This window comes from Mobula birostris, chromosome 10 (genome assembly GCF_030028105.1).
Source record: "Mobula birostris isolate sMobBir1 chromosome 10, sMobBir1.hap1, whole genome shotgun sequence".
Lineage (NCBI taxonomy): Eukaryota > Metazoa > Chordata > Chondrichthyes > Myliobatiformes > Myliobatidae > Mobula > Mobula birostris.
This window is the reverse complement of record NC_092379.1, coordinates 118,252,349-118,265,441: the sequence shown is the minus strand read 5'-3', so window position 1 is coordinate 118,265,441 and position 13,093 is coordinate 118,252,349. Positions and strand designations below refer to the sequence as shown.

The 13,093-nt window shown below is 37.8% G+C and overlaps 1 protein-coding gene across 4 annotated transcripts in view; it reads right to left on the bottom strand.

The window, feature by feature from the left end:
• LOC140204271 (ubiquitin carboxyl-terminal hydrolase 12) overlaps positions 1 to 13,093 on the bottom strand; it is a 54,465-nt gene that overhangs the window by 17,068 nt on the left and 24,304 nt on the right. For all 4 annotated transcript variants that reach the window (XR_011887570.1, XM_072270853.1, XM_072270854.1 and 1 more), the window contains exons 2-5: positions 9,977 to 10,057; positions 8,640 to 8,853; positions 7,765 to 7,991; positions 6,024 to 6,100 (exon numbers count right to left, since the gene is read on the bottom strand). Coding sequence is in view for 3 of the 4 variants with exons in the window: in XM_072270853.1 (XP_072126954.1) it covers positions 6,024 to 6,100; positions 7,765 to 7,991; positions 8,640 to 8,853; positions 9,977 to 10,057 (599 nt within the window). In the remaining variant the exon portion in view is untranslated. The remainder of the gene's footprint in view (positions 1 to 6,023; positions 6,101 to 7,764; positions 7,992 to 8,639; positions 8,854 to 9,976; positions 10,058 to 13,093) is intronic.

Genomic DNA, 13,093 nt, shown 5'->3' with positions numbered 1-13,093 from the left:
CTGAAGCAACAAAGCAACCCCAAAGCATGATGCTCCTTCCACCATGCTTCACAGTTGGGATGAGGTTTTGGTGTTGGTGTGCAGTGCCCATTTTCCTCCAAGCATAGTGAGAAGTGCTCTTCTGCTATAAAGGTTAACTTTTGACTCATCTGTCCACAGAACATTGTCCCAGACACGTTGTGGAACATCCAGGTGACCTTTTGCAAACTTGAGATGTGCAGTAATGTTTTTTTTTTTGGAGAGCAGTGGTCTCCTCATGGTGTCCTTCCATGCACACCATTCTTGCTCAGTGTTTTTCTTATAGTGGACACATGAAGAGATTTTAGCAAGTTCTAGAGATCACTGCAGTTTTCTTGCTGTTATCCATGGGTTCTTTTCACCTCCTTCAGCACTGCATGTTGTGCTCTTGGTGTGATCTTTGCAGGACACCCAATCCTAGGGAGAGTACTGAATTTCCTCTATTTGTAGACAAATTATCTTACTGGATTGATGAACATTCAGGTCTTTAGAAATGCTTTTACAGCCTTTTCCAGCTTCATGCATCTCTACAATTCTTCTTCTAAGGTCCTCGGAAAGTTGTTTTGATCAAGGCATGGTGCACATAAACAGATCTTTCTTGAGAAGAGTAGGCTCTGTCAGAAACCTGACTTTGTGTGCCTTTTTTTATAGAGCAGGGCACCTCTACAACCCACACCTCCAATCTCATCTAATTGATTGCAACACCTAACTCCAAATAGCTTTTGTAGAAGGCATTACCCCAGAAGTTCACGTACTTTTTTGAATCTAGACTGATCGTTTAAATGGTGTACTCAGTATTGACGAGAAATAATACATTTGCTTGTATATTATCGCTTTAGGCAGATTGTGCTTGTCTATTATTGTGACTTAGATGAAGATCAGAACACATTTTATGAGTAATTAATGCAGCAAAGCAGGTAATTGCAAAGGGTTCACTACCTTTTTCTTGCAGCTGTACCTGCCATACAACGATCAATGTCCAACCATCATTCTTTGCTAATCAGTGGCATTAACATCCTAGGGTAAATAAAATTGGATGGGTTTGGCAGCAATGACCAAAAACATAAGCAAACATCACCTGCACTGCCCTATATTTTGTAACTATCTACATCCTATATCCAATGGAATATTTTCCATTCGCCTGGACATGGATCTCAATGAAACTCAAAGAAGAATTTGCTTGAAGCGGCTACTTTTTGGGCACCCAGCCCGTCTTAGGTACTTGCTTCATCAAATGCAAAATGTAATACAGAAACTCCTACAAGGGCGCCACAGTGTAGCAGATGCAGTTAGTGCAACATTATTACAGTTTGGAGTATTGGAGTTTGGAGTTCAATTCTGACATCATCTATAAGGAGTCTGTAAGTCCTCCCCCATAGAATGTGTGGGATATCACTGGATGCTCTGGTTTCCTCACATATTTCAAAGACATACCAGTTAGTAGGTTAATTGGTCATTGTAAATTGTCCTGTCCGGCTATGGTTAAATCAGGCATTGCTGGGCAGTGCGGCTCGAAGTACTGATTTCACAATGTATCTCAGTAAAAGAAACAAATAATCAACTAACTCATTAGGATCCCTTCAGTAGTGCTTGACAAATGTGCAATTCCTATCACTTTAAGAGGACAAGGATGACAGGTAGATGGGAGATTCACTATCCACAAATTATTTTCCACGTCTAGTTGGATATACTGTATATTGCAAGTTCTTCAATGGACTGCATTATGCTAACTCATCTGCTTAGGATGTAGCATACTTCGGCATCCTGTGGCAAACAAAGGAGCCCATGTTGGTCAGCATGTCTGACTTCTCGCTACTCACATTTAGGGTAAGTGCCATTACGAAGAAAGCATGTCAGCACCTCTACTTTGAAGTTTGTGAAGATTCAGCACATCATTTAATATTATGACAAACTTCTCTATGGGTGTGGTGGAGAGTATATTGAGTGGTTGCATCTCAGCCTGGTATGCCCTCATTTGAAAAAGCCTGCAAAAAATAGTGGGCAGGACCTGGTCCATCATGGATAAAGCCCTCCTCACCACTGAGCACAGCTAAACAGAGCGCTGTTGCAGGAAAGCAGTATCCACATCAAAGACCTCCATCATCAACGTTATGCTCTATTCTCGCTACCCCATCAGGAAGAAGGTACAGAAGATTCAGCACATCATTTAATAGGGCCCGCACTACCAGATTCAGAAACAGTTATTATCCCTCAACCATCACACTCTTGAACCAAAAGGAATAACTTCACTCAACTTCAGTTTCCCTATCACTGAACTGTTCTCACAATCAAGGGACTCACCTTCAATGACTCTTCATATTTAATATTTTTTGATTTTTTTTTTGATATTTAATGCTTATTTATTTTTTATTATTACTTTTTTTCCTTCTCTTTCTTTTTGTATTTGCACAGATTGTGTTTTTTTTGCACGGTGAGTGTTTTATCTTTTAGATATGGTCTTTCATTGATTATATTGTGTTTCTTGCATTTGCCCACAAGAAAATGTATATGGTGACACATACTGTTAGGTACTTTGATAATAAATTTGCTTTGAACTTTGAACATGTTAGGCCATTTAATGACACCATATATTTGAACCATGTAGAAAAAGATAAATAACATGAGTCCTTTTTTGCTTTTAATTACTTGTTTGTGTTGTAAGGGGATCTGAATTAAATTAATCATACTATTGTAATTATTTTTATTATTAAATAATCTAAAGCATCTCTAAATATTGGAGCCATTTATAAACAGTCCAAAAGTCTAGGCAACATTGAACCACCTGGCATGAAGGTGGAGGTCATTATAGGGCATCACAGCCTGAGTTCCTCTGGGTAGTATACTCTCAGATGTGGAACATCAGCTCCTCTGGTCTTTCCCATCTGGAAAAAGGAAGTCCGATGTGCAATGTAGCAAGTCTGAGCAACAACTTCTATCCAGGATAGCCTATGGAGCATATCCTGAAATATCCTACCTAACATGGTTGTGCGAGAACCTTCACAACATTACCTGCAGCAGTTCAAGGTGGCAGCTCATCAGCACCTTCTCAGGCTTTTTGGGAAGGACAATAAATGCCACCCTTTCCAGTTATCCTCACATCTCTTGAATGAATAGAACAAAAAGTGAATATAACCAAATTAAAGTTATTTTCAAGCAAGGTTATTAACAAACTGCTAGCAAAAGCATTACCAAGGATTAAAAATAAATAGGTACATACACAAGTTCCTTCTTGAAAGGTCTAAAGATCATAAACTTCAAGTTGGAATTCAAGAGGATTTTTTTTCTCTTCAACAGCATACAGGATATGTGGATTCCCAGAAAAGACAATGAAATTGGGGTCAAGGAATATTTATTTTATAAGAGGGCTGGATCAAGAATTGTTGGAAAAGGTTTGAGGAGCATGGAGGCTAAAATTGTATCACATTAGTTTTTTCACAAGCAGACACACAGAAAGGCATGTTACATTCCTCAAAATCGGTGAACAAGTGATATAAATAACATGTTAAAAGTTTAACTGGCGTAAAATTCATGAGTTGGATTTTCTGCATATACAAATATTTTCTATTTTTCTATCATTTTTCCCATTGTTCACCTTTAGATCATCAGTGATTAAAAACCTTTATAACTTTAATCACAAAACTTATATATCTCAAATATAAGCATATCTGAATATCACAACACAAATATTTCTTTAGCAATTTTTTGTAAGTCCTGAGAGCAATGAAATAGGGAGAACACCATCACCAAATAATATACCAATACTTCTTTATTCAACAGGGAATATGAAGTTTGCTAGAACTCAGAATGTGTTCTACGCAGAATTGTTACTAAATTAACAAAAATTTGTTAACTTTATATGGGGTGAAAAAACAGAAAACTACAGCAAAGGAGGGAAAAGATAAACTCAGATCATTCTTGCAAAAAATTATACAATACACACTCAAAAGAAGCATTTGACAAAAATTGTCTGTGTTGTGTTTATGCCCTGTGCCAGACTCCACCCATTCCAACTACTTCAACCTCTTTCTTTTGAAAGTATCTAAACCATTGCTTTCAGCACTTCCTGTAATAATGAGATTCACATTTAAAATCAGTGAGTTAAGAAATTTCTCACAGAACTGGTTATATTATTTGTTTGACTCCTAGTTTATAATGTTTGCACAAGTGGAACTTGCAAATGATTTTGTATACTGCTATTACATCTTTTCTACACAAAAAATCTGAACAGTTCAATCATTTCTGATAGCAAACTTTCAGTTCTTTCAATCATTCTTAGAAATTTTATTTTCATTTTCTACAATGCATTGATATCTTTCTTAGAATATTAAAATCAGAACTGCCTCACACTTAGGACAGCTTGAGCATAGTTCGGTGGGTGCCACAGTAGCGTAGCGGTTAGCATGATGCTCATGAGCTCGGAGTTCGATTCCGGCGCCGTTCTGCAACGAGTCTTTGTATATCCTCCCCATGGAATGTGTGGGTTTTCTCTGGCTCCTCCATTTTGCTCCCACAGTCCAAAAATGTACTGGGTAAGTTAATTGGTCATTGTAAATTGTCCTGGGATTAGGTTAGGGTTAAATCGGGTTTGTTGGGGGGTTGCTGGGGAGGCGTGGCTCAAAGGGCTGGAAGGGCCAACTCCGCACTGTGTCGCTAAATAAGTAGAATCCTCCGCTGATTAAACATGAAGTGAATACTTTTAACTACAGGGATATATCTTAGCACTTTATCCACATTTTATATTGCTCTTTAAATGTGTGATGTGGCTTCTAAAACTACTCTGTCCCTAGTTGTGAGACTTTAAAATAGAGATTACATATCTATTTTTATAGCAAAATGTGTCACCTCAAATTTAGCTATTAGTTGTTACCAAATGCTGGTTTGCATTTTCTTTATGTTCAGTTGTATTCTTCTCCAGTTACAAATCATATGCCATTTCCAAGTCAGAGACAGCGGTCTCTGCAAAGATGCTTGTGGAATAACTTCTGAAAAACAACCTTTGTCTTTACTTTGCACTTTATATTAGTCAATTTGTACCTACTTCATTTTTTATTTTGACCACACAACCTCTTTGTCATGAGATTACCATAAAAGCCTTTTATAAATTTGAGGATGGGACATGATCTTGAATATTTTTCCTGTTGTATCTTCAAAGAATTCTGTCTAGTTACTTAAAACAAATGGCAATATTTTGTGATTCATGCTAACTCAAGATACCTGACAATCCTTTTAATGTAGATTTCAGGATCTTTCCCTTCATTGACAAAGATGATTGATGCATAGTTCACAAGTTTGGTCCCACCTCTTTGAATGCCTTTGTTATTGCCTACTCAGATTCCTTGAGTATGCATTACTTGTGGGATTCCACACCATTCATATTTGGATCTTTATCCTTTGAGATTGCTAGCGTGTCAAACATTATCTCCCTCTACATGCCAACTCTATCAGCGGCAGTTTTAACTTGACCACATGGTGAAGTGTCTGTTTCTTTATCTTCTCTCATAAAAACTATAAGGATATGACAATGCAATACTTTGATTGCTAGTATGACAAGAATGATCATCTTTCTCTACTTTTTGTAGCTCCTTTCCTTTGAATTTTTTAATGTTTGAATATATTATTTCTCTTTGCATTCATGGTAACTTAAATTTGAAATTGCTTTTGTTGCTGAATATTTAAACTTCTCTCCTACTTTCTTCAAATTTATTCCATCCTTTAAGATACTATGATGTTTCTGATGTGAACTGTCAATGCTCTACTAATGATCATTATTTTACCTTCCTTTGGATCAGCTGCATTGACAAACCATTCATACTCAAATTATTCAAACTGTAAACAGTTCAACTCAAAAGAAGTACAACTCTGAAAAACTGGCGTTAAAAAATACTAAATATCACTCTAGGATTACAGAAAATAAAACAGTAAATATAACTTCCATATGTCACTTTTTAGTTTGTACAGAAGTCAAATTAATAATATCCTCATCAAACTTTGTCACACCAACATACCTTAAACAATGAGTTATTGATGTGTTTTGTTCTACATCAACCGAAAGGTCCAAAAAATCTTCATCTTTGCTACTAACCTGTGTAGAAAACAAACAACCTACTTAAAAGAGTATGCTAATTGTAATTCTCTCCCATAATTTATTTTCCTTTGGAGGGTGATGTGGGAATGCGAGGAATTAACAAGACAGGCATTATATACAAAACAAACTTCCCCAACCAGCTAAAAAGTTAAAGGTAATACTTGGGAGTAGCACAGTGTCCAAGATTAGGAAGGAACGTTTGTCACCTTAGACAGCAGTGTGCACAAAGGTTAATTGAAACTCATACTTGAAGGGGTGAGCTGCAAATGATAGTGGTATTAAGACAGTTAATTATTCAAATCAGGGAAGAAACACGTAGTTTTCTCATAGGGGAGTAGAGCAGTTTGTCATGAACCTAGAGAGTTGAAAGAGAATGGGAAATAGAACTTAGTGAGTTTCAGCTTGTCAGTACAAGCTGAGAGGCAGCAAAGTGGTGCAGCCCAGTATCTTGGTTCAACTCTGACATTCAGTACTGTTTGTCTGGAGACCTCCCTTTGCAGCATGGATTTCCTCTAGTGTTCTGGTCCCTCCCATTTCCCAAGGACACATATGTTGGTAGGTAACTGGCCACTGTAAATTAGCCAGTATGTGAATCAGTGGTAGAATTTGATTTGAAGCTCATGGGAAGGTAAGGAGAAAAAAATAGAATCACTCTCCTCTGGCTTTTTACTGATTGCTCCAGATTTCAGCAACTGTAGTCTTGTGTCTCCATGGATCATGGAACCTGCACGGCCACTTTTCCAATTTCTTTTATAAACTCTATTTCCCAAAATTCAAGATATTCATAACACATCATAGAAAGATACATATTTAATTATTCTATTGTCCCATATATGTTTTACTTATCATCACAACCATCCCCCGCACTCAATTAAGCATGTAGCAAATTAATTTATATACATGCATGGTAAATATACCTCTTTCCCCTGGCTCTGCAGCTGTAAAACAAAAATGTTATTCACCTCTGATATCTTATGGTTCTGAAGATGGCCAGTAACCTTTTTGTTCTCTTCACAGATACTCCCTGACTCCAGCATTAACTGTCAACCTTCATTCATCATTCTGATCATTTCCATAAATAAATGAAACAATTTGCACATTTCCCCAAACAATGTGATCATTTATTGCATCACATATACTGTTTTCAATCACTTCTTATTATACGCATCAAACTCATGAGCTTGCATCCTCCAAAGTCTGATTGCTACCTTTTATGATCAGAATGTGACTCATTGAATTATACTCTAAATGAGAAACTGATTAGTAAGATCATGCTGTCTTTCAGTATAGCTCTCTATTGTGAACATAGCCTCAGTGAATTATATTGTGTTTTTAAAAAGAGTGTCTCTAGTGGTTGAAGTACTGCCAGAAATAACCCTCTAATGTAAATAACTGCTTTGATGATGTTGCAGTATAGAATTCCACTTTAAAATGACCTTCCAGGATGTATCAAGTGGCAACTTCCTACACGGAGCAATATTTTGCAGACCTCCATGTCATTAATACACTGGCAAAGATATAAATTCCCAGTGTAACTGAGACACATCTGGCACCGAGGAAAGCATGTAATTGCAGAATTAAAGTCCCTCCTTCTTCAGTACAACTAATAAATCCAGGATGCAGTAACATGCAGATTATATCACTATCACTTTAAAACTTACCGTTTCACAGTTAAGACACCTTGTTTCATTTGTTAGTGTTCCTTGAAATATTTCGTGTACCCAGGTTGGTTCCATTTTATCACTCTCCTCGCTTTCCAAGTTACCATTCTGTATCTTACCATTCTGTTTCTCCTGTTTCTTTTCCTCTTGTAACAGATCAGCGATTGTGTTTAAAAGGTAGTTCAGGAACTCGTGCGCATCTTGTTGCATATAATTATCAAACAACTCTAGAAATGCAAAAAAAAACTTAACATCTCTGAACAAACATGCCTTTGTAATTACTCTGTTATTTAACAAAGCATTAATTTTCTTAATAACGTTCTCAGAATTTTCGTTTTAGCCTCAGGTAGGAAAAGTGAATCCAACAGTACTTTTCTCATGTCCAATCAAAGTGCACTGTCAGAGTCACTATTGTGTTACTTATTCAAATGATGCACCACTTGTTAATAGAGTATACACACACTACAGCAAAGGAAGAATTAGTTATATTTTCATGAGCAATTTAAAGCTTCTTTAAAATAACGCCCGTCCTTTATCCCACCTTCTATGCCCACCTTTTTATTTACTAATCAATACTATGGCATCAGGGCAAAATAAAAACAAGTTACATTGTATTTTCCAGCAGTCTCATTATTCAAAAGTAACTTTGAAGTAAAGAAACAAATTATGTCCAAGACACAAAAAGACACTACACTGATCTAAATGCAATAGAATTCACATGAATTACTGATCATTATCCATTCTAAATTTGAAAATGTACACTGTACCCTCACATTCACGCCAACTTAATCTGGGTATAATTTTAAACCAGACAATAATAATGTTAAAAGTTTAGGTGCTTTACAAACTTAAATAGTCGGAAATGTTTACGTTACCATTTTCCTTTCTTAATCTTGATATGAATTTCTTTGGTGGTATTACACCAACTTTCTTTTTCTGTGTTGCTATGCTATTGAAGAGGTCAGAGAGGCATGTAAGCAGACTTTCTTTCTTCCTGGGCTGCACCTTATAAGCCAGAACCTTTTCCCGAAATGGCCGACAGAAGTAAAGTGCTTGTAAAACAGAATTGCAATAGCAAGTATTGCCGAACTAAGAAGATATATAAAAAAACAAATACACAATAAGAAGTGTCATATAATATCCAACTCTTTCATTGTTAATGAGTTAAAGTCTCTTTCAGGCTGTATTACCTCAATTGGTTCACATTACTGAATGCCAGAACAATAGGATATGAAATAGATTAGCAATATTGACTTTATAGAAAAATGTATGATTTGATATCAGTAGATATAATGAGAACATTTTTAACTACAGTTTAGTAGTAAAACAAAGTTAGGCACATAGTACTGGATTGTCATCCTTGAAGAGCTTTAGTTTTTTTAAAATGAAAATAATTAACTGTGTACTATCTTTGAAGTCTAGTATTACATTGACCAGTTATTGTTTGAAGTTCTCTTGTGACCAAAGTGACTATATAGTAAGCCATCTTTTCCATCCAGAGCATGTGGGTCTAATTTGCCCTTCTCCCATGATATACATAAATTCATACTAGATAAAGGATTAATACAAGAGTAAATAATGAACTGCATCTCTCATAATTACGATAACTTCTCTAGGGAACAGTTCCTATTTTACAGAAGATCACCTCAGGAAATTTGGCAAATGGCTGTATTCTTATCAGAGGTTTCTTAGATTTCTAGAACAATCTGTGGATGACACCATTGGAGGGTTAGATGACTTTGCTTTTCTTCTCTTTCTGTTTGCTGCTTTTTCAAACCCTTCACTTTTAAAGACCACAGATAGAGAATTGCAATTTCAGACTACTGTAATCGAACATTTCTGTTCGTTTCCATTTCTTTTTTCGAAAGCTGCACATAATGACTCACAGACAGCTGAAAGGATAGTGTTAAGGTTTCCAGGAGAATAAACAGCAATATAAACTGATTTGGCTGAACATCCCATTCTTCTGTGGTAGTTTCCATGTAGGATGCATAAATATTTGGAGAGTTCCAGGTATCAATGAAATTGAGAGTTTAATTTGCCACATTTCTAATTTTATTAGCTTGTTTCTATTCCATGTACATTCCATAGTCTGTTTCAGTTTCCATATATTTCTAATACATTCAAAGAAATCAAAACTGAAAAAATAACCATTTAAATGTGTATAGAAATTAGTTTCAAGAAGGCCCCAGAGAAATTAGGAGCAACTCACATTGACCAAGCCAAAGTAATGTTCATTTACGGGAAACTGTTCTGGCCCAATCTCTTTTTCCAAAGCAGAGGCATTGGCGCCCTACAAGTAAAAACACAAAGGAAAGATCATCCAATGAAATTACAACGTATAGAACCCATATTTTTGAGTAACATCCACATGATACTTTTGAAACAAGTAGAGAAAAGTCACAAAAAACAGCGCTTGCTGTTAAGATAATGGGATGCTAGAATCTTAATGCAAAATATAAAATTTTACTTTTAATAAGACCATTAGACAGGAGTAGAATTGAGCCATTCGGACCATCAGGTCTGCTCTGCCTTTGTTCCATAACCTTCAATGCCCTTACTAATCAAGAATCTATCAACCTCTGCTTTAAATACTGTAAATATTGGCACTAAAGTGGAATATCCATGTGGGGCTTGGCAATAATTTGAAGTGCAAGCAAAAGCAAATAGTTTCGGAACAAATCAAGGAAAACTATGCAACTTCCATCACACTTAAGGTTTTCTTATGTCCATTGGTACTACATTTATTAAAAAGAGAATAGATTCAAGAGCACAGAAGTCACAAAACCTTATGATTTTATTGCCTAGAAATCCACCGCTAGTTGGTCATGTTAAACTTATATAGTTGCTTTGTAGTGTGTTACTTGGAATAAATTTCAGACGCAGAATGCAAGGCGCTGACAGTAATATGTAGCATGTTTAACATTCTTGACCATAAGGACTTGCAAGGAAAATCCTCATTTTGAACTAGACAACGGGGTGACCCGTTGGGGCACCCTTTGAGAGAAGGGTAGTGCAGTCTGATGTGACCAGAATGAACATTAAATTTTCCTGAATGCTACTGGTATCGCTTTGCTTTGGAAACTGAAGTAGAAAAGCTCAGTTTATTAAAGAAGAACGATGCATAGCAAAGCAAATATAGCTCCTCCTTGCTAAACGAAGGACACTTTGATGGCATCATTTCTAGTTTATCTGCCACCCTCGTGCCTCTTGTTGTCATTCTGGAGATGTGCAGTCCTTTCATCCCCGTCTCTTCATCTTTTCTGCTGTTTGTTCTTTGTCTCTGATCCTGGAGACATGCATTTCTCAGCTCCTTTGTCTCTTCCTCTCTCCTCATTCTGTGCCTGTCTTGTCTTTCTGGAGACGTGCAGCCCTTTCATCCCCCATCTCTTCGGCTCTTCTGCTGTTTGTTGTTTGTCTCTGATCCTAGAGAAGTGTATGCCTTTCCTCCTCTGCCTCTTCTTCTCTCATCTTTTTTGTCCTGACTCTTTGATCCTGGAGTCGTGTGGCCCTGGCCTCATCCGATTCTTGTTCTCTCCCTCTCCTTGCCGCTTCCCGACGACGTTTGGTGTCACCTCTTGACCATAATGTCCCCCTTCCCTTTCCACACAGCATAATTAGGCTGACCATTTTTTCCCCCCAATGTTGGATAGAAAATACGAAGCACTAACACCAAAGGATGCTGATTATTCTTGATGTGGTTGGTGCTCTCCTAAATGGACGTGATATAGTCACCGCTGTCCTTTGACTGCAGCAAAGGGTTTTATGGGTGTCTTGAAGTACGTCATTAAAATAAGATTTAATTATCTCTTACTGATGGGTGGCAGTTAGATCTGTCCCAATCCTGCACATGTTGATGGTGATTAGCAGAATGTGACCCCTCAAAATAGAGCTGCCCTGCCCTTTTGCTCCGGTAGGTGTTGCTGCCGTGGCTGGCCATGTGCATGCATCGGGCTGTCACGTCCCGATTTCCATGATGGCCGATTGGCTCTCGGGTTAAAAGGGAGCCTGTTGATTTTTGCGAATGAGCAATTTTACATGAATATATAACCCTGAACTTTGCCTGCATTCTGTAGGTTAGCGCATTTTAACTCCATTCAGCCAAAAGTGTCGCTGTAATGCACCATTTGCGCTAATTGGAGGTCACAAACAGGCAGACAGAGCATGAGAGTTTTAGTAGTATATAGATTTCAAACCTGTCAATGGCGAGGAGATTCACTTCTCCTCAGTTTCAATACTGAATAAGAGTGCAAAAATAATTTGAAAGGAGATATCAATATTAATAGTTGGAAAATTAATATTCACTATATATAAATATACACCAGATTCCGTAGAGGGAGAGTGAGATTAGAAGAAGTGAGCGAGGACAGTAGGCATATTTCTGTGCGCCACAGTCCCAAGGAAACACCGAACTGTGTAGAGGAAGAGAGACTCTAAAAGAAGTGAGCGGGGCAGTCGGCACTTTTACACACTATAGTTCCTGAGGAGACATTGGATTGCGTATAATCAGGCACTTGGCAAGGACCAATAAAAAGAAATTAGGTTTGAGCACAGCAATCATTATGTCAATGGCCCAGCATTGGAGTGGGGAGTTCAGGCCTTTGCTCATCAAGGCTTCAGTGAAGACCATAGGTAGATTTATTATTCTTCATTATTTATTCTTTATTTCATTCTTATTGCACATTTAGAACAGTGAGGAAGCCACACAGGATACTGGAATGCTCCTCTTGTGGGATCTGGAAAGGCAGGGATACCTCCAAGAAGGGCATTCAGCTACAGTTTCTAACAGACCATATTAGGGAGTTGGAGCTGGAACTAGATGAAATCCAGATCATTTGGGAGGCTGAGGGTTTGATAGATAAGGCATACAGAGAGGTAGTTACACCCAAGGTGCAGGACATTGGTAACTGGGTGACTGACGTGAGGCGGAAAGGAAATGGATAGTCAGTGCAGAATGCCCCCTGTAGCAATTGCCCTTCACAACAGGTACACTCCTCTGAATACTGTTGGCGGGGGTGGGGGTAGGATGAACTAGCAGAGGAAGGATACAACGGTAAGCTCCCTGGCACTGAATTTGGCTCTGTGGCTTAGAAGGGAAAGGGGGAGTCAAGGCAAGCTCTACTGATAGGAGATTCGTTGGTTAGGAGAACAGAAAGGAGGTTCTGTGGACGAGAATGAGATTCTCGGATGGTTTGTTGCCTCCTGTATACCAGGGTCAGAGATATCTTAGATCAAGTCCTCAGCATTCTTAAGTGGGAGGGTGAGCAGTCAGAGGTTGTGGTCCATGTCAGTACCAATGACAAGGGTAGGATAGGTGACGAGGAGCTGC